This window comes from Oncorhynchus masou, chromosome 12 (genome assembly GCF_036934945.1).
Source record: "Oncorhynchus masou masou isolate Uvic2021 chromosome 12, UVic_Omas_1.1, whole genome shotgun sequence".
Lineage (NCBI taxonomy): Eukaryota > Metazoa > Chordata > Actinopteri > Salmoniformes > Salmonidae > Oncorhynchus > Oncorhynchus masou.
In genome coordinates this window covers 37,728,656-37,754,739 of record NC_088223.1, presented here as the reverse complement: position 1 = coordinate 37,754,739, position 26,084 = coordinate 37,728,656, and the positions used below count along the sequence as shown (strand labels likewise).

General features: G+C 42.0%; 1 protein-coding gene across 1 annotated transcript; it reads left to right on the top strand.

Annotated features, from left to right (window-relative positions):
* Positions 1–1,090: 1,090 nt before the first annotated feature.
* LOC135550015 (zinc finger protein 865-like) lies at positions 1,091–20,839 on the top strand. The gene is made up of 2 exons (XM_064980442.1): positions 1,091–1,941; positions 15,266–20,839. The coding sequence occupies exon 2, from the start codon at positions 15,702–15,704 to the stop codon at positions 19,719–19,721; it is 4,020 nt and encodes a 1,339-aa protein (XP_064836514.1). The 5' UTR covers positions 1,091–1,941; positions 15,266–15,701; the 3' UTR covers positions 19,722–20,839.
* Positions 20,840–26,084: the final 5,245 nt, after the last annotated feature.

Here is a 26,084-nt window from a genome sequence, read left to right as displayed (position 1 = left end):
CTGATCATTGATGGATAGGAAACACATAAAGACAGACGGAAGATAAACAGGCAAACCAACAGGCAGATTGTCCCTCCCTTTACACTTCCTAATCCATGATCAGATATAAATGAACAGGTGATGCTGCAGCTATATGGCGGTGCGGAGCCCTGTCTTTCAGTTAGGTCAGCAATCCTGTCCTAAAGTTAGGTCAGCAATTACGGGAGAGAAAATTAATTTTCAAACGTGCAATATGCTAAATGTACTGCTGTTCAACATAATTTAAATTAATTATATGTATCCATTGATTGTTAAATAATACAATTATTCAAATGCCTCACAAATTGAATAGCCCCAATTGACTTACCCATCATAACCCAAAATATGTTTGTAACAATGCCTTTGTAAAGAAACAAACATGTATTGCTTAAAAATATGTCGATTTCATGGACTGTAAAAGCTTGCATCCATATCTCCTTGAATTTGACAGTGGTTTCATTTATCCAGCCCCATCCCTCAGCACTATAGCAAATCAAGTGGCAGGGCTGCCATTTGGATGAAAAATGGATTGTACCTTTAAAGTATTCAAACTGGATGTAAATTCTGAAAATGGCCCTATAATTACATTACTCGTTTGCTTAAAATTCCAGGAACATAAAACTCTCTGGGCCAAATGCTCTGAACTAATTATTTCTAATTGCTTTACCTCACATATGTGATGCACATCTGTTAAGTGTCTAGTAATATGTGAGCCACTTTGATATTGTTCTCTCAACCTTTCTTATACCAAAACATGAAGTAATTTGTTATTTTTTCCCCCTTTGCCACCCTTGTGGATTCAGTATGAATGATGTCAGCATGAGCACACATGGAAACTAATCTGGCAATATTTCCTTTAAAAAATTCCTAGACTAAAAATGTATTTGAATATAATAACGTTGCTGTTTTCTAATGCATATTTCAACCAAATAAATGCATTGAATTATGTATTTGTCAATGCCATGCAATGGCCATACAAAGATTGGTTGGGTTATACACGCACACGCACAAACCAGATACAGCTGGTCGGACTTCTTAACCTGTGACACTACCCGGAAATAGAATACAGACCGGAAGCTACCATTTTAAGGAGAAGAACATTAGCAGCCGAAGCCCCTAGACGGGGACACATAAAATTGACACGGGGCGGAAAATATTTGACCGAAGAAAAATAATGAAAATACGACAAAAACTCCAGAAAGGCTCATTTTGAAGAGTTAACGATTCAAGCATCTGCTTCAAATAAGAGACATATCTGAATTAGCAGGCCAACCCAGCGGAAATAGTTTTTGTTAACAACGAGTCGAAAATAGCCCTCCTGGGCCGATGGAGAGGCAGGCCTTTGAAAATATTTTTCCCTGGATGAAGTAAAATGGCTATCTGACATTAAAAAAAGAGGCCGTTGTAGTTATCACGGCATTTCCCGCGCCCTTTTTATGGTATATTTTTTTCTTTAACCATTCTGGCAAGGAATTCAAATGCTAGATATAATGTTAGCTAAAACGACAGCTATCAACCTAGATATTATCTTTGTGGCTAGGTTAGCTTAGCATCGGCTACCTATGCAACCAGGCGTTCATACGAGATTCTAATTTATTAGCTAGCTAGCTAACAACGACATGACTGAAAGACTCCTTTATTCAAATTCAAATAACTTTTTCTTGTTACTTTGGTTGAAAACTGTAGGCAGCCGCCTATAAAAAAAAACAAAACAAGGTAACGTTAGTTGGCGAATGACGAACTGTGCACATTTTTGCCACCACCTGTATTCCCCCCCCCCCCAAGTTAGTCTAGTTAGCTGCCTACATGAAGATCAATGGAAGTAGACCCATTAGTTTCTACCTGTTCCCCCTTTTTGATCTTCAATCAAGAAGAAAGCGATACACCAGTCTCCAGCCCATATACATCCCACCCAACCTGTTGGTAAGATATTTTAAAATATATATTTTAGAATGGTAGCTACGTTACAACGTTGTAGTGGGGCAAACAAGGTTTTCACAGGCCAGCAGGAATTATTAGGAAATACTGGGAGCATCACTGATAATTTACAAAGGATTGTATTGACCTAAAAACGTGTGAAACCCCATCATTCTCTTATGTTTGAAAATATCTCAACAGTAAGAAATTAGCACATATCAGGTACAGGTTTAGACATGGCCGTGTTTACCTACCCTTAGTTTTGCTTTGAATAATGATGCACAGTAATGTTATCATGAAAAGCTGTGCATGCCAATCGCTTTTTTTGCTAAACTTTGCACGAGTTATGGCACGTATTTATATTCTGGATTCTCGCTAATATATCTACTTTTTGTTATGTTTTTAGTTGGGTTGCGTTTGCGGGACATTCTACTGCAATGTTGGAGCTATTAACATAAGCATTTCGCTGCACCTGCTATAACACCTGCAAATCTGTGTACGCGACCAATAAACGTTAATTTGACTGCGTTCTGTTTAGGCCTATTTGATTGCTTTCTTGGTACTTCAGACTTCAAAGTTTATCGTAGAGAATTTCATAACTCGGTACATTTAATTTTCTTTGCCTTTGAGGCTTTAGCGCATAGCCTACATCTGCAATTTGTGCATTCTATCGAAGTGCCCTCCCGAAAAAGAGTAAACCATCGAGAACAGAATATTCGACCCATACATAACGTTGCTGGTAACACTTAATGTCTATGATATAGGCCCAGCCTTACTATAGTGCTCAGGGAATGTCATTCCATGAGAACAACATGAATATTTTAGGCTTTATTTGGAGTAAATGGCCTACATTTGTTTATAAAGGTTCATTTGACAATACAAATAATCTATGGAGTAGGCTACTTGTTTGGTTATTATAAGTCAATTGTACCAACTTCTGTTATGTGTCATCATTGTATTTTCTTGGCTATTATAATACCTAACTTGTTTGGTAGCAATAGGTTGGGTGACCTTATCGCCCTTTAAGAAATATAATTGAAAATTATCCACAAGACAGTACACTGTTTTTGTGTCTATTGTTATGGGGACTGACGCAGTGAATTCATTGTTGTACTCTAGCAGACGTTTTACACTGGGGTTCCTGTGAGATTTACTTTAAAACACTGAAGGTTTAGGTGTAGCCCAGGCCCATGTTCAGTTGCAAAATGGTCTTGAACATTGCATATTGAAATTCCATGAATAGAGCTGACGTGATTCCTTATTTCACGTCGGTTCAACATAGCACATTTCTATCTCACTGTTCCAAAAACATTGCGTCCTGCTAAACACGCCGCTGGTGTTACTATATAGCCTATGAATATTCTATGTGAGTTGGGTATGTACCTGTGGCATTCCTCCAATTACCCATGTCTCTAACCAAGTCAGGAAAGTCACCTGGAAAAAGGTAAAGTAGATGAAAGATTATTTTAACCACACACTGGTGTTTCCCCTGAATATATTTATAGTTGGCTTTGCCCCTAGATCAACTAGGCTAATCAATGGCTTGGTGGTTAATTGAATTAGTGATGGGCTAGAACAAAGATGTGTCCCCTCTGTGGGCCCCAAGGACCAGAATTGAAAAACACTGGCTTAGTGTGAGTTCTCTTGCACATAATTAACTTCACACTTTAAATTCACTTCTTTCCAAAGCAAACCTGAGGTGCATGAGAAACGTATGATTGGCTGACCTAATAGCTGGCCGGTATTTTTGGAATTTCTTTTTACCCCCTTTTCTCCCCAATTTCGTGGTGTCCAATTGTTTTAGTAGCTACTATCTTGTCTCATCGCTACAACTCCCGTACGGGCTCGGGAGAGACGAGGGTTAAAAGTCATGCGTCCTCCGATACACAACCCAACCTAGCCGCACTGCTTCTTAATATCCAACCCGAAAGCCAGCCGCACCAATGTGTCGGAGGAAACACCGTGCACCTGGCCACCTTGGTTAGCGCGCACTGCGCCCGCCCTGCCACAGGAGTCGCTGGTGTGCGATGAGACAAGGACATCCCTACCGACCAAGCCCTCCCTAACCCGGACGACGCTATGCCAATTGTGCGTCGCCCCATGGACCTCCCGGTCGCGGACGGTTACGACAGAGCCTCTGATGGCACAGCTGGCGCTGCAGTACAGTGCCCTTAACCTGTTGATACTACCCATCCCGGATCCGGGATCGTGAATACAGCCTCAGGCTCATTAGCATAACGCAACGTTAACGATTTCTGAAAATCGCAAATGAAATTAAAATAATATGCCTGCTCTCAAGCTTAGCCTTTTCTTAACAACACTGTCATAGCAAATCAAGCATTTGTGTAAGAGTATTGATAGCTAGCTTAGCATTTAGCGTAGCATTTAGCACGCAACATTTTCACAAAAAACAGAAAACCAAATAAATAAAATCATTTACCTTTGAAGAAGTTCGGATGTTTTCAATGAGGAGACTCTCAGTTACATAGCAAATGTTCAGTTTTTCATGAAAGAATCTTTGTGTAGGAGAAATCGCTCCATTTTGTACATCACATTTGGCTACCGAAACGAACCGAAAATTCAGTCACCAAAACGTCAAACTTTTTCCAAATTAACTCCATAATATCGACCGAAACATGGCAAACGTTGTTTAGAATCAATCCTCAAGGTGTTTTTCACATATCTCTTCATTTATATGCCGTTCGTGGAAGCCTGCTTTCGTCTCAGAATCCCATGGAAAAATACCAGCAGCTGAAAATGACGCACCAATTTCGACGGAGGACACCGGGCGGACACCTGGCAAATGTAGTCTCTTATGGTCAATCTTCCAATGATATGCCTACAAATACGTCACAATGCTGCAGACACCTTGGGGAAACGATAGATAGGGCAGGCTCATTCCTGTCGCATTCACAGCCATATAAGGAGACAATGAAAAACAGAGCCTCAAAAATCCTGCTAATTTCCTGGTTGCATTTAATCCTGGTTTTGCGTGTAGCTTCTGTTCTGGGGCACTCACAGACAATATCTTTGCAGTTCTGGAAACTTCAGTGTTTTCTTTCCAGAGCTATCAATTATATGCATAGTCAAGCATTTTTTTGGGAGGCCGTGGTGCTCAAATTTGACCCATTTTTCATATCCCACTCTACAATGAGACATGTCTTCGTTTTGTTGGCGTTGAGTGTGAGGTTATTTTCCTGACACCACACTCCGAGGGCCATCGCCCCGTCTCGTCGTTGTTGGTAATGAAGCCTACCACTGTAGTATCGTCTGCAAACTTGATGATTGAGTCGGAGGCGTGCATGGCCACGCAGTCTGGGGTAAATAGGGAGTACAGGAGAGGGCTCAGAACGCACCCTTGTGGGGCCCCAGTGTTGAGGATCAGTGGGGTGGAGATGTTACCTCCCCTCACCACCTGGGGGTTGCCCGTCAGGAAGTCCAGTACCCAGTTGCACAGGGCGGGGTCGAGACCCAAGGTCTCGATCTTGATGACGAGCTTGGAGGGCACTATGGTGTTAAATGCTGAGCTGTAGTCGAACAGCATTCTCACATAGGTATTCCTCTTGTCCAGTTGGGTTAAAGCAGTGTGCAGTGTGGTTGTAATTGCGTCGTCTGTGGACCTATTGGGCGGTAAGCAATTTGGAGTGGGTCTAGGGTGTCATGTAGGGTGGAGGTGATATGGTCCTTGACTAGTCTCTCAAAGCACTTCATGATGACGGAAGTGAGTGCTGCGGGGCGGTAGTCGTTTAGCTTAGTTACCTTCGCTTTCTTGGGAACAGGAACAATGGTGGCCCTCTTGAAGCATGTGGGAACAGTAGATTGAGATAAGGATTGATTGAATATGTCCATAAACACACCAGCCAGCTGGTCTGCTCATGCTCTGAGGACGCGGCTGGGCATGCCGTCTGGGCCTGCAGCCTTGCGAGGGTTAACACGTCTGCAGGTTTTGGTAGCGGGCAATGTCAGTGGCACTGTATTGTCCTCAAAGCGAGCAAAGAAGTTGTTTAGTCTGTCTGGGAGCAAGACATCGTAGTCCGTGACGGGGCTGGTTTTCTTTTTGTAGTCCGTGATTGACTGTAAACCCTGCCACATACCTCGTGTCTGAGCTATTGAATTGCGACTCTACTTTCTCAATACTGACACTTAGCTTGTTTGATTCCCTAGCGGAGGGAATAGCTGCACTGTTTGTATTCGGTCATGTTTCCGGTCACCTTTCCCTGGTTAAAAGCAGTGGTTCGCACTTTCAGTTTCGTGCGAATGCTGCCATCAATCCAAGGTTTCTGGTTTGGGAATGTTTTAATAGTTGCTGTGGGTACATCGCCGATGCACTTGCTAATAAACTCGCTCATAGAATCAGTGTATTCATCTTTGTTGTTTGATGCAATGTGGAACATATCCCAATCCATGTGGTCGATGCATTCTTGAAGCATGGAATCAGATTGGTCTGACCAGTGTTGAACAGTCCTGAGCGCGGAGCTTCCTGTTTTAGTCTCTGTCTATAGGCAGGGAGCAACAAAATAGAGTCTTGGTCAACTTTTCATTTTCACGTTTTCATAAATTCTACGGATATTTGGGAATGATGTATCATCAAGCATTTGTGAAAATCTATAGCAATATATAGTGTGAAAGCGGCTGTGTGTTTGCACAATTAAGACACTGCGGTAAATAAAACCTACGTAATAAAAACATCTGTCTCGTCCAGGAGACCATTGCGCCATAGCCAATCTGAGCTACAATAGGCCTTTATGCAAATAAGCCATTTGACACACACTTTAGATCATTCGAACGCATTTGCCAAAAGTCACAAAATACACCTGAATGGATTTCTACAAACATATAAACACCAGGGGAGACCTCTTACATTTGGGACTCCATTGCACTCCACGAGGAGCCTGCCTGTTACGCAAATGCAGTAAGAAGCCAAGCTAAGTTAGCAGTTAAGTTAGTAAGAAGCCAAGTTAGCTAGCATTAAACTTATCTTATAAAAAACAATCAATCATGATCACTAGTTAACTACACATGGTTGATGATATTGCTAGTTTATCTAGCGTGTCCTGCGTTGCATATAGTCAATGCGGTGCGCATTCGCAAAAAAGGACTCGTTGCTCCGTGTACCTAACCATAAACATCAATGCCTTTCTTAAAATCAATACACAAGTATATATTTTTAAACCTTCATATTTATTTAATATTGCCCGCTAACATGAATTTCTTTTAACTAGGGAAATGGTGTCACTTCTCTTGCAACCGAATCAGGGTATATGCAGCAGTTTGTGCCGCCTTGCTCGTTGCGAACTGTGTGAAGACTATTTCTTCACAAAGACAGCCAACTTCGCCAAAACGGGGGATGATTTAACAAAAGCGCATTTGTGAAAAAAGCACAATCGTTGCACGACTGTACCTGACCATAAACATCAATGCCTTTCTTAAAATCAATACACAGAAGTATATATTTTTAAACCTGCGTATTTAGCTAAAAGAAATCCAGGTTGGCAGGAAATATTAACCAGGTGAAATTGTTACTTGCGTTCATTGCACGCAGAGTTTGGGTATATGCAACAGTTTGGGCCGCCTGGCTCATTGCGAACTAATTTGCCAGAATTTTACGTAATTATGTCATAACATTGAAGGTTGTGCAATGTAACAGGAATATTTAGCCACCTGATCGATAAAATACGGAACGGTTCAGTATTTCACTGAAAGAATAAATGTTTTGTTTTCGAGATGATAGTTTCCGGATTCGGCCATATTAATGACCTAAGGTTCGTATTTCTGTGTGTTATGTTATAATTAGGTCTATGATTTGATAGAGCAGTCTGACTGGGCGATGGTAGGTACCAGCAGGCTTGTAAGCATTCATTCAAACTTTCCTGCATTTGAATGCAGCTCTTCGCAGTGCTTCAAGCATTGTGCTGTTTATGACTTCAAGCCTATCAACTCCCGAGATTAGGCTGGTGTAACCGATGTGAAATGGCTCGCTAGTTAGCGGGGTGCGCGCTAATAGCGTTTCAAACGTCATTTGGCTCTGAGACTTGGAGTAGTTGTTCCCCTTGCTCTGCATGGGTAACGCTGCTTCGAGGGTGGCTGTTGTCGATGTGTTCCTGGTTCGAGTCCAGGTAGGAGCGAGGAGAGGGACAATACAAATCTTATAGAGAGAAATAGTCATATAATTCCTATAATAACTACAACTTAAAACTTCTTACCTGGGAATATTGAAGACTCGTGTTAAAAGGAACCACCAGCTTTCAAATGTTCTGAGCAAGGCACTTAAACGTTAGCTTTCTTACATGGCACATATTGCACTTTCACTTTCTTCTCCAACACTTTGTTTTTGCATTATTTAAACCAAATTGAACATGTTTCATTATTTATGAAGCAAAATTGATTTTATTGATGTATTATATTTAGTTAAAATAAGTGTTCATTGTAATTGTCAATATTACAAATGCATGTTTTTTTTAATCGGCTGATTAATCGGAATCGGCTTTTTTGGTCCTCCAATAATTGGTATCGGCGCTGAAAAATCATGATTGGTCGACGTCTATCAACAATTATTGGTGAATCTTTCATATCTGCAAAATAGACTGAACAGAAATATAAACGCAACACACACAAATTTCAAAGATTTTACTGAGTTACAACTCATGAGGAAGTCAGTCAATTGAAATATATTTATTGGGCCTTAATCTATAGATTTCCTATGACTGGGAATACAGATATGCTTCTGTTGGTCAGGATACCTTAAATACATAAAAATGGGGCTTGTATCAGAAAATCAGTCAGTATCTGGTGTGACCACCATTTGCCTCATGCAGCGCGGCACATCTCCTTTGCATAGAGTTGATCAGGCTGTTGATTTTGGCCTGTGGAATGTTGTCCCATTCCTCTTCAATGGCTTTGCGAAGTTGCTGGATATTGGCGGGAACTGGAATGCGCTGTCGTACACGTTGACCCAGAGCATCCCGAACATGCTCAATGGGTGACATGTCTGGTGAATATGCAGACAATAGATGAACTGGGATATTTTCAATTCCAGGAATTGTGTACAGATCCTTGCAGTGCATTATCATGCCGAAACATGAAGTGATGGAGGCGAATGAATGACACGACAATGGGCCTCAATCTCGTCACGGTATCTCTGCGCATGCAAATTGCCACCAATAAATTAGTTGTTTGTTGCCCGTAGTTTATGCCTGCCTGTACCATAAACCCACCGGCACCATGGGGCACTCTGTTCACAACGTTGACATAAGCAAACCGCTCGCCCACGACGTGAACACGATGCATACATGTTTGCTATCTGCATGGTACAGTTGAAACCGCCATTCATCCGTGAGGAGTACACTTCTCCAGCATTTTAGTGGCTGTTGAAGGTGAGCATTTGCCCACTGAAGTTGGTTCCGAGTCAGAATTGCAGTCAGGTCAAGACACTGAGGATGATGAGCATGCGGATGAGCTTCCCTGAGACAGTTTCTGACAGTTTGCACAGAAATTATTTGGTTGTGCAAAAACCCACTGTTAAATCAACTGTCCGTGTGGCAGATCTCAGACAATCCCGCATATGAAGAAGCCGGGTGTGGCGGTCCTAGACTGTCGTGGTTATGTGTGGTCTGCGGTTGTGAGGCTGGTTGAATGTACTGCCAAATTCTCTGAAACGGTGGAGGCGGCTTAAGGTAGAGAAATAAACATAAAATTCTTTGTCAACAGCTCTGGTGGACATTCCTGCAGTCGGGAGGCCAATTGCACGCTCCCTTGAGACATCTGTGGCATTATGTTGTGACAACTGCACATTAAGTGTGCTTTTATTGTCCTCAACACAAGGTGCACCTGTGTAATGATCATGCTGTTGTGATTTGACAGGTGTGGCATATCAAGAAGCCGATTAAACAGCATGACCATGTGTAAATACACCAGCCAATGACCTCTACATCTGGCTTTTATACCCTTGGCTCCTGAGTAACGCAGCGATCTTAGGCACTGCATCTCAGTGCTGGAGGTGTCACTACAGCACCCTGGTTCGAATCCAGGCTGTATCACAACTGGCCGTGATTGGGAGTCCCACAGGGCGGTGCACAATTGGCCCAGAGTCGGCCAGGTTTGGCCGGTGTTGGTGTTATAGTAAATAAGAATGTATTCTTAACTGACTTGCCTAGTTAAATAAATTAAAATTTTCTGTCTGTTATAAAACCCCTTTGTCGGGAATTTGTTCTGATTGGTTGGGCCTGGCTCCCCGGTGGGTTGACAAATGAGTCAAAGGGTGCAATTGGGCTCTAGCCTATTATAATGTTTTTGACATAATGCAGGCCAAATAGTTTCAATCTAATGGGTACCATTCATTTATTTTGTGTGAAGTAAAACTATAGTTGCATGCCTCTGACTTTTGATGACTTTCAATTATAAAATGCAGGTGAAGTGGGTTTAAATGCATATTGTGTGAAAATATATTGGTACCAGTCAAAGGTTTGACACCTACTCATTCAGGGCTTTTTTAAAAACTTTTTTTCTACATTGTAGAATAATAGTGACGACATCAAAACTATGAAATAACACATGGAATCATGTAGTATCCAAAAAAGTCAAAAGAATCAATATATTTTAGATAGCCACCCTTTGCCTTGACAGGTTTGCACACTTGGCATTCTCTCAACCAGCTTCATGAGGAATTATTTCCAACAGACTTGAAGGAGTTCCCACATGCTGAGCACTTGTTTGCTGCTTTTCCTTCATTCTGCGGTCCAACTAATCCCAAGGTCGGGTGATTGTGGATGCTAGGTCATCTAATACAGCACTCAATCACCCTCCTTGGTCAAATAGGCCTTACACAGCCTGGAGGTGTGTTTTGGGTCATTGTCCTGTTGAAAAGCAAATGATAGTCCCACAAAGCGCAAACCAGGTGGGATGGCGTATCGCTGCAGAATGCTGACACGGTGGTTGTAACCAAAAATCTCAAATTTGGACTTATCAGACCAAAGGGCAGATTTCCACCAGTCGAATGTCCCTTGCTTGTTTCTTGGCCCAAGCAAGTCTCTTCTTCTTATTTGTGTTCTTTAGTAGTGGTTTCTTTGCTGCAATTCTACCATGAAGGCCTGATTTAATTAGTGATGATTTCATAACAATCGGTAATCGACTTTTTGGGACGGAGATGCTGGCTGATTACATTGTGTTCCATGAGGAAACTGAGTGTCAGGCTGAACACCTGTTACGTGGGTGCTTCAAGGAGCCAGGTAAGTTGCTAGCTAGCATGAAACTTATCTTGTAAGAAAACAATCAATCTTCACATAATCACTAGTTAACTGCACATGGTTGATGATATACTTAGGTTAACTAGCTTTGTCCTGCGTTGCATATAATCAATGCTGTGCCTGTTAAGTTATCATCGAATCACAGCCAACTTCAACTTCGCCAAACGGGTGATTTATTTAACAAAAGAACACTCGCGAAAAAAGCACAATCGTTGCACGAATGTACCTAACAATAAACATCAGTACCTTTCTTAAAATCAATACACAGAGGTCTATATTTTTAAACCGGCATATTTAGTTAAAATAAATTAATGTTAACTTGCAGTATTAACTAGGGAAATTGCGTAGTTCATTGCACGCAGAGTCGGGGTATATGCAGCAGTTTGGACCGCCTGGCTTGTTGCCAACTAATTTGCCAGAATTTGACTTAATTATGACAACATTGATGGTTGCGCAATGTAACATCGATATTTAGACTCATGTATGCCACCCATTAGATAAAATACGGAACGGTTCCGTATTTGACTGAAAGAATAAACGTTTTGTTTTTTCTAAATTATAGTTTCCGTATTTGACCATATTAATGACCAAAGGCTCGTATTTCTGTGTTTATGATATTATAATTAAGCCTATGATTTGATATTTGATTGAGCTGTCTGACTGAGCGGTGGTAGGCAGCAGTCGGCTTGTAAGCATTCATTTAAACTTTCCTGCGTTTGCCAGCAGCTCTTAGCAATGCTTGAATCAGCGCTGTTTGACTTCAAGCCTATTAACTCCTGAGATTAGGCTGCAATACTAAAGTGCCTATTAGAACATACAATAGTCAAAGGTGTATGAAATACAAATGGTATAGAGAGATGGTCAATGCGTCTTAATTCCTATAATAACTACAACCTAAAACTTCTTAACTTGGAATATTGAAGAACTGGGAATATTGAACCACCAGCTTTCATATGTTCTGAGCAAGGAATTTAAACGTTAGATTTTTTTACATGGCATATATTGCACTTTTACTTTCTTCTCCAATACTGTGTTTTTGCATTAATTAAATCAAATTGAGTTTGTTCCATTATTTGAGGCTAAATAGATTTTATTTATGTATTCTGGGGCGGCAGGGTAGCCTAGTGGTTAGAGCGTTGGACTAGTAACCAAAAGGTTGCAAGTTCAAACCGAGCTGACACGGTACAAATCTGTCGTTCTGCCCCTGAACAGGCAGTTAACCCACTGTTCCTAGGCCGTCATTGAAAATAAGAATTTGTTCTTAACTGACTTGCCTAGTAAAATAAAGGTAAAATAAAAAAAAATTCTATTAAGTTAGAATATATTGTTGTAATTGTCATATGTGAACAATGAGCATGTATATAGAAATCGGTCGATTTGAATCGTTATCGGCTTTTTTTGGTCCTCCAATTTGTATCGGCATTGAAAAATCATAATCGGTCGACCTCGTCTGTTACTTCAGCTCAGAGTTTCTTTGGGCTGCAATCTGAGGTGGGGTTAACGCTAATGAACTTATCTGCAGCAGAGCTAAATCTGTGTCTTCCTTTCCTGTGGCGGTCCTCATGAGAGCTAGTTTCATCATAGTGCTTGATGGTTTTTGCAACTGCACATGGAGAAACTTTCAAAGTTTTTGAAATGTTCTGCATTGACTGACCTTCATGTCTTAAAAGTAATGATGGACTGTCGTTCCTCTTTGCTTATTTGAGCTGTTTTTGCTATAACATGGACTTGGTCTTTTACCAAATAGGGATATCTTCTGCATACCACCCCTACCTTGTCACAACACAACTGATTGGCTCAAACGCATTAAGAAGGAAAGAAATTCCACAAATTAACTTTTAACGAGGCACACCTGTTGATTGAGATTCGTTCCAGGTGACATCCTCATGAAGCTGGTTAAGAGATTGCCAAATTGTGTGTAAAGCTGTCAACGCAAATGGTGGCTACTTTGAAGAATCTGAAATATTTGGATTTGTTTAACACTTTTTTTTGGGGTACTACATATGTGTTATTTCATAGTTTGAATGTATTTATTTTTCTACAATGTAGAACATGGTAAAAAATTAAGCAAAACCCTTGAATGAGTAGGTGTCCAAACTTTTGACTGGTGCTGTATATAATAACATTTGTAATTTTAATCCCCCTTTCTCCCCGATTTCGTGATATCCAATTGGTAGTTACGATTTTGTCTCATCGCTGTATCTCCCCAATGGGCTCGAGTGAGGCAAAGGTCAAGTCATGCGTCCTCCGAAAGATGTCCCGCCAAGCCGCTTCTTAACACAATGCTCGCTTAACCCGGAAGCCAGCCGCACCAATGTGTTGGAGGGGACAACTGAAGTCGCCTGGCCCGCCACAAAGAGTCGCTAGAACGTAATGACCCAAGGAAATTTCCCTGGCCAAACCCTCTGTTAACCTCTAGCATTGAGCAATCCCGTATCCGGGAGCGTAATCATAGCCTCAAGCTCATTAGCATCACGCAACGTTAACTATTCATGAAAATAGCAAATGAAATGAAAGAAATATATTCACTCACAAGCTTAGCCTTTTGTTAACAACACTGTCATCTCAGATTTTCTAAATATGCTTTTCAACCATCGCTACACAAGCATTTGTGTAAGAGGTATTGATAGCTAGCATAGCATTAGCCTAGCATTCAGCAGGCAACATTTTCACAAAAACAAGAAAAGCATTCAAATAAAATCATTTACCTTTGGAGAACTTCGATGTTTTCAATGAGGAGAATCTGTTAGATAGCAAAAGATTATTTGTGTAGGAGAAATCGCTCCGTTTTGTTCATGTTTGGCTAAGAAAAGAAAAACAAAAATTCAGTCATTACAACGCCAAACATTTTTCCAAATGAACTCCATAATATCGACAGAAACATGGCAAACGTTGTTTAGAATCAATCCTCAAGGTGTTTTTCACATATATATTCGATGATAAATCATTCATGGCAGTTGTGTTTCTCCTCTGAAGAAAATGGAAACATGCACGCAGCTGGAGATTAAACAATAATTCCGACGGAGGACACCAAGCGGGCACCTGGTAAATGTAGTCTCTTATGGTCAATCTTCTAATGATATGTCTACAAATACGTCACAATGCTGCAAACACCTTGGGGAAACGACAGAAAGTGTAGGCTCATTCCTGGCGCATTCACAGCCATATAAGGAGACATTGGAACACAGCGCCTTCAGAATCTGGGCCATTTCCTGTTTGAAATTTCATCTTGGTTTCGCCTGTAGCATCAGTTCTGTGGCACTCACAGATAATATCTTTGCAGTTTTGGAAACGTCAGATTGTTTTCTTTCCAAAGCTGTCAATTATATGCATTGTCAAGCATCTTTTCGTGACAAAATATCTTGTTTAAAACGGGAACGTTTTTTATCCAAAAATTAAAAGAGCGCCCCCTATATCGAAGAAGTTAATAACCCGAACGACGCTGGGCCAATTGAGCACGGTCCTATGGGGCTCCCGGTCATGGCTGGCTGTTTCATAGCCTGGGATTGAACCCCACTCCATTGCACTGCCTTAGACAGCTGCGCCACTCGAGAGGCCTGAAATGCTGATTTCTAAAATCTAATGTGACCCCTGCTTCTACCATAGGCAAATATGTATAGAACTCTTTGTTCATATCAAAAGGGGTGAGGTCAAAAAGTAATTGAAATCAAATGGAAGGACAAGCAACTTTGGTTCTCTGGGGCCCTTGTCCTGTTTTTTTGCTCTTTCATATCAGTGTCTGATTCTGACCTCAAAGTAGGCCCTTTTGTGTTTCAATAACGTAAATGATTGTAATCCTTTAGTACCTGCAGTTGGTTATATTACCAAATGCACCTTTAACAGAGTTGATGGCTGTTTTGGTCTACACAACAGTTCTTGTAAATAATCAATCTTTTGAAGGCACAAATGTTTGTTTACATTTTGACAATTCTTAAGTTTACAGACTTTTGTCTAGCGATAAGTGGTCATGTATGCCAACACTGGGAGCTGAAAATAATTTGAAATTATGCTTGGTAAATTCTCTGGGGATGAGGTGCTATCAAGCTCCCGGGCTATTTACCTTAATCCATATTTCTGTTTTTCCCCAGTCTTCGAGATCGTGACATCAACAGGCAGACAAAGAAGTGAAACACCTGTTCATCCTTCATCTCCCCAGCTGGATGCTGACAGCTTCACATTTTTGGTGAAAAATAAAGACTACAACTATAGAAGGAATCTAAAAACACTACGTAGACTGCATACTATTTATACTTTGTGTTTTATACATTGTATTCCAAATTAGGAAAATAACTTATTATTTAAAAGGACCTTTGCCTGCTCTTCTTGTTGTAACGTGCAAGCGGTAGGCATTAATTTGTATAAGAGGGGATAGACATTGGTAGCAGCGTGTCATTCTAGTTGTTCAAGAAGCATTACTTCCAGTAGTTGTGGCTATTGATCATTTGATTATTATTGGTGCGATATTGTTGTGGTTCAACAGTAGGGCGAGTGACCCAGGAACAACCTCCCTTCAGTGAGCGGGAGATGTTCCAGTTCAGTAAGTACCCCTTGGACATTCTAGATATGCTAAGTGGACACCAAGCCCACCAGTTTAAAGGCCTTGGATTGGAAAGACAGTTCCAGCACCAACAGCAAGTCCAACTTCAGCACCAGCAACAGCTTCAGCAGCAGCACCAACAGCAGGGGGAGTCGTCAGGGGCTCTTCTATCTGGGCTTGGTCTGGGGTCTCTTCAGGGGTCTAGAAGTAATGCTTTTGCTGATTCGTCATCTATATTTGCCAAAATGAGTGCCCCACCTCCACCAATATCACACCAGAGCCAGTCCTCATCCTCACACAGTTCACGGAAATCCAGCAAGATGAGCAGTAGTGTTAGTGGGAGCTCTGCTGCAGGATACCCACAATTCTTACGTCCGTTTCACCCTGCAGAAGCAGCGCTAGCTCAGGAGCAGCTGCACTCTGGAATGGGACGTTTTGACTTTGGGGGTAGTAGCAGTGGAGGATCTGGCGTTATTGGAGGAGTAGTTACATCTGCACCGCCACCCTTACACCCTGGCCTCTCTGTTCCCCAAGCCTCACCTGGACCATCCTCCTCCTCGCCCTCCCCATCAGCCTCATCGTCCGCCTCTAACAACCCTGGCAGTGCAGTTTCCTCCCTAGGGCAACCACTCGTTGGGCAGTCTGATCCACGTAGCTTACATCAGCAGTTCAGTTGCATGCTTGCTGCCAATCAGTACTTTCTTTCTGGTGTCCCGACCAACAGCAGTCTGGAGCAGTTTCTGGTTCAACAAGGGGGTCATAATCATCTTGGCCTGGGTTTGGGCCAAGGAGCTAGTGACTCGAGCTCAGCCCTTGCCCCACCTCCAGCTCTTCACTCCTCTCACAGTCATAGTCACTCCACTCCCCAGCCTCAACAGCAGCAGCAACCATTGGCACCCCATGCTTTATCTCACTCTCACAGCCATACCCACCCACACCATCCTCTTCACCCAACACCTCAGCCGTCATCTCTGGGTGGCTTTGATTTCCAAGGTATTCCAGTTCTCTCCTCCAATCAGCTTGCTTCGTTGATGCAACAAGAGGCTAGTGGTATGCCCCTCCCTCTACCTCTCCATTTATCACTTTCGAAAGATGAAGGGAAAGGAGACAGTGGAAGTGGTGGTAGCAGGAGAAAGAAGGCTATGGCTGGCTACCTTCCTCAGAGAAAAGCAGATGGCACCAGTCACAGCAGTGGTAGTAACTGCCACAGCAGCTCCACTGAACACAGTCAAAATTCAACCATTCAACCGGGCCTTGTGGGAGGAGCCATAACCAGCCTTGGTGGTAACCATTCATCAGTTCTCTCTTCAACACAACAGTCCTCCTCAACTGTCTCCTCTTCCTCCTCAGCCCCTTCCTCATCCACAGCCTCTGTGTTGGTAGCTAATGATTCACAGCTACCTAAACCTGAAAATCTAAATCCCATGGCCTCCATGCCTTGTCAACCTGACCCTGAAGCCATCTACCACTGTGGTGAATGTGGAAAGACTTTCAGTCATCTTACAAGCCTTCGCAGGCATCTCCGTAGTCATGGTTTGACTTCTGAAGATGCCAAGCCAGACACTTCAAGCGAAGACAAAACATTCTGTTGCACCGAATGTGGAAAGGGTTTCAAGAAAAGGGGGCACCTCCTCCAGCATGGTGTTATCCATTCAGGGGCTCGTCCATTTGCATGTGGTGTCTGTCAACGGTCTTTCAACCGCCGTGAGTCCCTCACCAGGCATGAGAAAATCCATGATGATAAGCCTTTCCGATGCCCTGCTTGTGGTCGCTGCTTCCGAGAGAGCACCTCTTTGCTAAACCATGCTGCGTCTGGCACCTGTGGAAAGCCTGGAAGGAATTCCCGGCCCAGACCAAGTGGTAGTGGTGAAAATCAAAGCTCATCAAGTGCGAGTAGCAGCAAAACTGTAATGGAGGCTGGAGGCAGTGGTACAGGGGATTACCAACGAGATGGTGCGAGCAAATTTGGCACAGATTATTCAAGGAACCGGCCATCATACCAGCCATCCTACAGTGTCGATGACTACCGACGACAGCAGGCTAACCCATCTTGTTATTCTGGAGAGAGCTCCCATGGCAGTGGGATGTCAAGCCAGACACTTAGAAAGGCACCACTGGCTCCTACCTTACACCCACACCCTCAAAGTCAACAGCAACACCATCTCCATCAACAGCAACCTCATCTTCCTCTTTCATCTCTATTGGATGACTCTGAGGATGAGGTCACTAGCAGTGCCATGTCTGCCATTGCTGCAGCTGCCGCTGCATCCTGCGAGATAAGTACTGGCGAGAGTCGAGGAGAGGAGCGACGAGACATCATTGGAGGTTTGCTTGGAGGACTTGGCTTTGGGAATATGGGAGTCTCACCAGGTGGTCCATCATCTACATCTGAAATCGACAAGACTTACAGATCAGGAAGTGGCTCTACCATCCCTTTAACCCATCCAAGCCAGCAGATGATGAATGCTAAACCGAAAAAGCCCCGCAAGCCTCGGCAGAAGAGAGAACCAGGACCTGATGGAATCATAGTTCGACAAAGAAGAAGTCGTGGAGAGGGAGAACGGCCATATTCATGCGGAGTTTGTGGTAAAGGGTTCAGGAGACGTGAGACCCTGCGTCGGCATGACCGTGTTCATACAGGTGAAAAGCCACACCGGTGTGATGTTTGTGGGAAAGAGTTCCGGGAGTACTTCCATCTTACTAAACATTCCACTGTGCATTCTGGGCAGAAGAACTACAAATGTGACCTCTGTGGTAAAGAGTTTGCTTACGCTCAGAGCTTGGTGAGACATGGAAAATTACACACAAAAGTGGAATTGGATGGTACACCAGGAGGAAAAATTGCTAAAGGCCATGGAGGGGTTATTAGTCTAGATGGAAATCAAGCAAACTCTCAATCTTATTATCCGTACCCTCAAGAAAAGTCTCAGGGGTCCAGCTCATCCACTCAGCCCCCTCAACCCCCTCAGAAGCTCTTTACATGCACAACGTGCTGGAAATCCTTCCGCCATCAGTTCCACTTGACAGCCCATCAACAAACTGTCCATGGTGGTGGAATAAGGGGTGAAAAGAATTTCTGCTGTGAGGTATGCGGGAAGGCCTTTGCTTATTCTAACAGCTTGTCCAGGCACAGGCAATCGCAACATGGATTGGGCCGCACCGGGTCGGCAAACCCACCAGCTGGTGGAACCCAACATCCTTCTCAAGCAGATCAGTACATCCCTCTTTTTGAATCAGGCCACCCCTTAACTTATCCGTCAGGCTCCTACATGCCAAACCAATCCTCCCAAGGTCAACACCGCCCTTTTCAGTTCCAGTCCCAAGAAGGATGGGTTGGTGGCAAGAGAAAAAGAGAGAAAAAAAGGAGGGTCGAATATCAAAGTATCATGAGAGGGGGGCAACTAGTAGGGGTTGCCTTGAATAAGGCCACGAGCAGGAGACTCAAAGTGATGAAGCGGAAAAAGGGAATAATGCATGAGAAGCTTAAGCAAAAGAAACTGCTCGCCCAGCTCCTGAGGATGAGAGGAGGGTATAGAGTTAGACAATGGTGCGGCGGTGTGGTTAAAGTCAGTGGGCTGTCATCTATGGAAGTCCCCATAAAACGTTTTCCATGCCAGTACTGCCCCAGCACCACATTCGCCAGTCAGGCCAAACTTTTGCTCCATCGTTCTGTGAGGCATCCTCCAAGAAATAACGGCCACCAGGCCCGTCTGAAGTGCTCGGTCTGCGGAAAGCGTTCTCGGACATTACGGAAAGCCCTCGTTCATCGTGGACGTCACCTTTCCCAAGGGCGGTTCTCATGTCCCAAATGCCGCTCCCGCTTCTGGAATGGATCTCTCCTGGAGAGGCACAGCGTCGCATGCCAGGGTCAATCTCTGTTAGGTAGTGGAAACTGGGGCTTGAAAGTGAACTTGCCCCCAAGAGAGGTTGTTGAGAAGACAGCGGAAAAAGAGGGCCAGGGGGGCCTGCCTGGGAGAACAACAGTGGTGACTGAATACAGCCACTAATTATTTTCTAGTGTAGGATTTTTTTAAACTAAAAAGCAAGCAAGAACTAGCGAGTTTTAAAGATGTGGACAACAGGCTTACATCCCATACAATCCTTAATATAGCAGAGATGTTTGTAAAGACGACTTTTAAAGGCTCACATCAAAAGCACCATCCACCGGTCTTTGCTTCCCCAAAGGGGAGAGAGTATTCTGGATCTGAGTGTTTGAGTAGCACCTCTTCTAAAATGCTTTCAACCACAGTATAGTTTTTGTTAGCTGTGTTTGCGCTGGGATTATGAATGCATACTAGTAAGAGTGGTGTACCAAAAGTACTGATGTTTTATGTTTTCTGTCATTATTCACAGTTAAACAGTAGTCTGTCTCGTTCTGTACCATGTTTTTTTTTTTCTTTGTTCCCTGTAAAGATTATTTTTCATACAGATGTTTGGTCTGAAGCTGTAAAATTGGCCGGTAAGACAGGCCAGTCATTCTAAGAAGCAATTTATCTGAAAAAGGAAATCAATTGTCACTCCTGTTATGAAACTTGACTTACCAAATTGATTAATAACTTAGTGTAACTGGAGGTATCTTTTCAAACATTCGGTTAAATTCTACAAAAAAAATTACAATTTTTTTTACAAAACTGACTAGCTGAATAGGTTGAAATGGATCAGAATGGAATGAGAGAGCATTTATATATATATAAATGGGAAAACATTAATGGGACTTAGGTGTCAGGAATGGAAAGGGTCGATGGGAACAACCGGAGAATACTGTACAATTCGTATTATATTTTATTATTGTTTATTTGCTTCTTTTTCATACTCCCAAGTATCATTTATTTTATAATTGTTGCTATTCTATGGGTGGGTGGGAATGAGTTTGGGGACTGTCTTTGTAAAACAATGGGATGATGAGTATATGTATCGATGTGATTTTTCCCTCCCCTTTTACCAACCCTACGCCACAGTTAAGCCCTATCCCGTAACACGCATACACAATTGTTCATTACCTAGGTCCTGTCCCCCAGTGTTTTCCTTTCAGTAAACTAAAACATTAAATATTATTACTAAATAACTATCCTTTGCCTAAAGTGAATTGTTGAAACCCTCAAATCTAATAAAAATTTAAAATATCTCATGCCTTCCCTTTTTATTTAAATCAGTGGTATTTGAAGTCGCACCCTAGTGGGGACGCGTGGGAAATGCAATGGGGGTCTAATTTGTATACAGGTAGACCAGAAACCCACATCCCTGATTGTAAGATTAGTGGCAACCCTGAGAAGCACCTACTGTTCATCAGTTGTTCCCTTCAAATGCTGTTTTGATTTCAAATAAGTTTACCTACACAATGAAGAAGGCTGGAAATCCTAAATGTCTCTCTACGCTATCCCTGATGTAGTGAAAATAAGCGTTAATGCAACATTTTTAAGTGTGGACTGATTACGCTATTTGTTTGAGTGGGTGGGGTTGGTAGAAATTCTAGCTGAAAAGGTTTGAATACCACTGATTTAAATCGAGAGCAATTTTTTGCCAAAGCACAAATGACTGCTCCTAAACAGTTCGCTATTTATTTACCTTCATATACAGTGCTTTCGTGAAGTATTCAGACCCCTTGACTTTTTCCACATTTTGTTACATTACAGCCTTATTCTAAAATTAAATGTTTTTCACCCTCATCAATCTACACACAATATCCCATAATGACAAAGTGAAAACAGGTTTTTAGTAATGTTGGCAAATGTATAAAAAATATTTTTACAAGCACCATATTTACGTAAGTATTCAGACCTTTTGCTATGAGCCTTGGAAATTGAGCTCCGGTGCATCCTGTTTCTATTGATCATCCTTGATGTTTATACACCTTGATTGGAGTCTGCCTTTGGTACATTGAATTGATTGGACATGATTTGGAATGGCACACACCTGTCTATTTAAGGTCCTATAGTTGACTATGCATGTCAGAGCAAAAACCAAGCTCTGAGGACAAAGGAATTGTCCGTAATGCTCCAAGACAGGATTGTGTCGAGGCACAGAACTGGAGAAAGGTACTAAAAGATGTATGCTCCATTGAAGGTTTGTTGCCTCCATTAAATGGAAAAGATTGGAACGACCAAGACTCTTCCTAGAGCTGGCCGCCCGGCCTCACTGAGCAATCGGGGGAGAAGGACCTTGGTCAGGGAGGTTACCAAGAACCCAATGGTCCCTCTGACAGAGTTCCTGTGTGGAGATGGGAGAACCTTCCTGAAGGACAACCATCTCTGCAGCACTCCACCAATCAGACCTTTATGGTAGTGTGGCCAGACAGAAGCCATTCCTCAGTAAAAGGCACATGACAGCCTGCTTAGAGTTTTCCAAAAGGCACCTAAAGGACTCGGACTATGAGAAACAAGATTTTCTGGTGTGATGGAACCAAGATTCAACTCTTTGGCCTGAATGCCAAGTGTCAGGTCTGGAGGAAACCTGGCACCATCCCTACGGTGAAGGAAGCATGGTGGTGGCAGAATCATGCTGTGGGGATGTTTTCAGCAGCAGTGACTGTGAGACTAGGCAGGATTGAGTGAAAGATGAACGGAACAAGTACAGAGAGCTCCTTTTTTGAAAACCTCCTTCAGAGCGCTCAAGACCTCAGACTTGGGCGAAGGTTCACATTCCAACAAGACAACAACCCTATGCACACAGCCAAGACAACGCAGTAGTGGCTTCGCGACAAGTTTCAATGTCTTTGAGTTGCCTTGAACCCCATCGAACATCTCTATAGAGAGTCCTGAAAATAGCTGTGCAGCAATGCTCCCCATCCAACCTGAAAGAGCTTGAAAGGATCTGCAGAGAAGAATGGGTGAAAATCCCCAAATACAGGTGTGCCAAGCGTGTAGCGTCATACCCAAGAAGACTCTAGGCTATAATTGCTGCCATAGGTGCTTCAACAAAGTTCTGAATAATTATGTTAATGTGATATTTTAGTGGGTTTTTTATCGACTTGCAGAAATGTCTAAACCTGTTTTTGCTTTGTCTATATGGGGTCACTTAGAAATGTCCTTGTTTTTGAAAGAAAAGCTAATGTTTTTGTCCATTAAAATAACATCAAATTGATCTGACATACAGTGTAGACATTAATGTTGTAAATGACTATTGTAGCTGGAAACAGCATATTTTTAATGGAATATCAACATAGGCGTGGAGTCCCATTATCAGCAACCATCACGCCTGTGTTCAAACGGCACGTTGTGTTAGCTAATCCAAGTTTATAATTTTAAAAGTCTAATTGATCATTAGAAAATGCTTTTGCAATTATGTTAGCACAGCTGAACACTGTTGTTCTGATTTTAAAAAGCAATAAAACTGGCTCTTAGACAAGTTGGGCATCAGCATTTGTGGGTTCGATTACAGGCTCAAAATGGCCAGAAACAAAGAACTTTCTTCTAAAACTCCAGTTATTACTCGTCAGAAAAGCGCAAACTTCATTAAATAGTACCCGCAAAACACCAGTCTCAAAGTCAACAGTGAAGAGGCGACTCCGGGATGTTTGCCTTCTAGGCAGAGTTCCTCTGTCCAGTGTCTGTGTTCTTTTGTCCATCTTCATTATTTTTATTGGCCAGTCTGAGATATGGCCTTTTCTTTGCAACTCTGCCTAGAAGGCCAGCATTCCGGAGTCGCCTTTTCACTGTTGACGTTGAGACGGGTGTTTTGCAGGTACTATTCAATGAAGTTTGCGCTTTTCTGTGAAGGGAGTAGTACACAGCGAGATCTTCAGTTTATTAGCAATTTCTCACATGGAATAGCCTTCATTTCTCAGAACAAGAATAGACTGACGAGGTTCAGAAGAAAGTTCTTTGTTTATGGCTAATTTGAGCCTGTAGTCGAACCCACAAATGCTGATGCTCCAGATACTCAACTAGTCTAAACAAGGCCAGTTTTATTGCTTCTTTAATCAGAGTAGTTTCCACTGTGCTGACATAATTGCAAAAGGGTTTTCTAATGATCAATTAGCCTTTTAAAATGATAAACTTGGATTAGCTAACACAATGTGCCATTGGAACACAGGCCCATTATCATCAATCATCACTCCTGTGTCGACATTCCATTAAAAATCAGCTGTTTCCGGCTGTAATAGTCATTTACAACATTAACTATGTCTACACTGTATTTCTGATCAATTTGCTGTTTTTTTAATGGACAATAAATGAACTTTTCTTTCAAAAACAATGACATTTCTAAGTGACCCCAAACTTTTGAACGGTAGCGTATATATTCCATTTTAGAATAAGGCTAGCGTAACAATGTGGAAAAGTCAAGGGGTCTGAATACTTTCCGAATGCACTGTATGTTGATCAGTTAACAGGTTCAAAAGAATGGCAGAATTGCCAGGTCCTCCACACTTGGTGCCCCAGTGCGCTGTCCTTACACTGCAGAGATGTTTATTGCTCACTTGTTGGCACCTTCCATGCTCCATTTAGAAACAAGAGTGGGAAAAATCCTTGAGGATGAGTACGGCTGTTTCAGACTCACAACCGGCTGTTCTGGAAGATTGCTTATGTGTGTATTTGCTAGAATTCTCCTTTCAGAAAGTTCTTTATTTTTTGATATACTGTATTTTGTCACCAGTTTGCAGGGCATGCATTAAACACATGACTGAATCTGCAGTCAAAACTGCAGATTGGATAGATACACATTAAACGCACAGTAACATTTGATTACTGTTGGGAGAACAGCCATGCATTTGTGGTTAGAAAATGATTTGTGTATTACTATTCAGTGTCCTCTAGATGGCCATATGAGGCCCTTTTATGAAGCATGACCAGGGACACGGAGGGGAATATTTTGTGTATGAGAAACATTGCAATATACATAAAGAAATGAAGTTATACATGCACATTGAAAGTATCCATCCTATAACAATTCACACCATATACACAAGTCAAGTAGTGATTAATATGTGTGAATAATTTGTCCATATATTTTGAGTGTGTTTTTGCCTTATATGTTTGCTCTTGAAAACCGCAGTATCGCCTCCATCTAGTGGTTTGTAGGTCTAATGCATATTTTGAAATTGACGTTAATAAATTGTGACAGGTTATTGTTTAATTTATGACAATATAAAATCAAATGCATTCGGAAATGTTAACCACTCAAAATTGGGATTATCAAGGCAGACAATCCATGTTGTTCATCTAATTCAAATCCCAACATATCCCCTACTTTTTTTAAAGGCTCCATGTGAATAGTAATATAAATAATACAGAGCATTAATGTCTGTCATTTAAAACATAAATTGTGAGAGTTGTGATGTGGATTTGATGATATGGTCTACTTTTCCTAAACACAGTTCCTCAGAAGCATGTTTTTAAATTCTGTAAAATAGCACACCAATCACACTGTTGTACTTCAGAAGTGTGACAGATTAAATGGGAAGTTATTACTATCAAGGCAAATTTGTATTTAACTTTCAAAGCAAATATTAACTTGAGGGGTAGTTAATATAGAAGTACCTTTCATATATATATTTTAAGTGTTGATGCTCATTATTAGGCTATAATTAATGTATTAGTAGGGTCAAGTTTTAATAGCCTATTGTCATTATTGGAATACTATAATAAGGAAATGATAAAGGAAAACTTTTACACTGCGGTGGTCACCAATTACTTTAAAGCAAATTCCGTTATGATCTCTGAATCTTGCTAAATGAAACACTAATCCGTTCAATCTCACTGGGCTCACTTGCCTGTTTTACTTCGCCTCTGTCTCACGCGGCCGTACCATGGGGAAATCTTTGGGCGGAGCCAATGACCTAGTTTTGTCCAATAGCGTTCGACGAAGGGCAGAGACTAACCTAATTTGAACCAATCGCTGGTAGGCAGTATCCGCGCGTGCCAGGGCCATGTGCTCCCTTCGAGTGCAGGAATCGGTTTTAAGGTAGTAGGGAGATAGATATTTTGTGTCGGCAAAAACACATACTTTCACAATTTTTGGCGGATAAAATGCAAAAATATTGATAATGGTGATTTTAATGATATGTTGAATTTGGTTTCCGGATCCTTGAAATTACAGAGATTAGTCCACACCCCAAGTGGTCTACAAGGAATATAATAGTAACATTTTTTAAATTAAATCAGAGGGTACTGGACATTGCAAAGCAATTCCATTATTGTGTAGGTTTAGGATTGGTTACAGTTGTGGAGTTTGTGTGTAACCTACAGGACCCGTGATCTTAATCAGATATGTACATTGGTCCATTCATCTCGTGGTTACTAGTTTAGCTTTATGACTGACATTAAGGTGAACCACGTGTTCCATCCATTGGTTACATTAAAAGTTTTGCAGAGGGCGAATTGTTCAAGTCGGCGTGGTTTGGTTACAGTAATCGACAACTCCCCCTGACTGGT

Excerpts from the sequence above, each read along its gene's own strand:
- LOC135550015 (XM_064980442.1), top strand. The coding sequence starts at position 15,702 with ATGTTCCAGTTCAGTAAGTACCCCTTGGACATTCTAGATATGCTAAGT.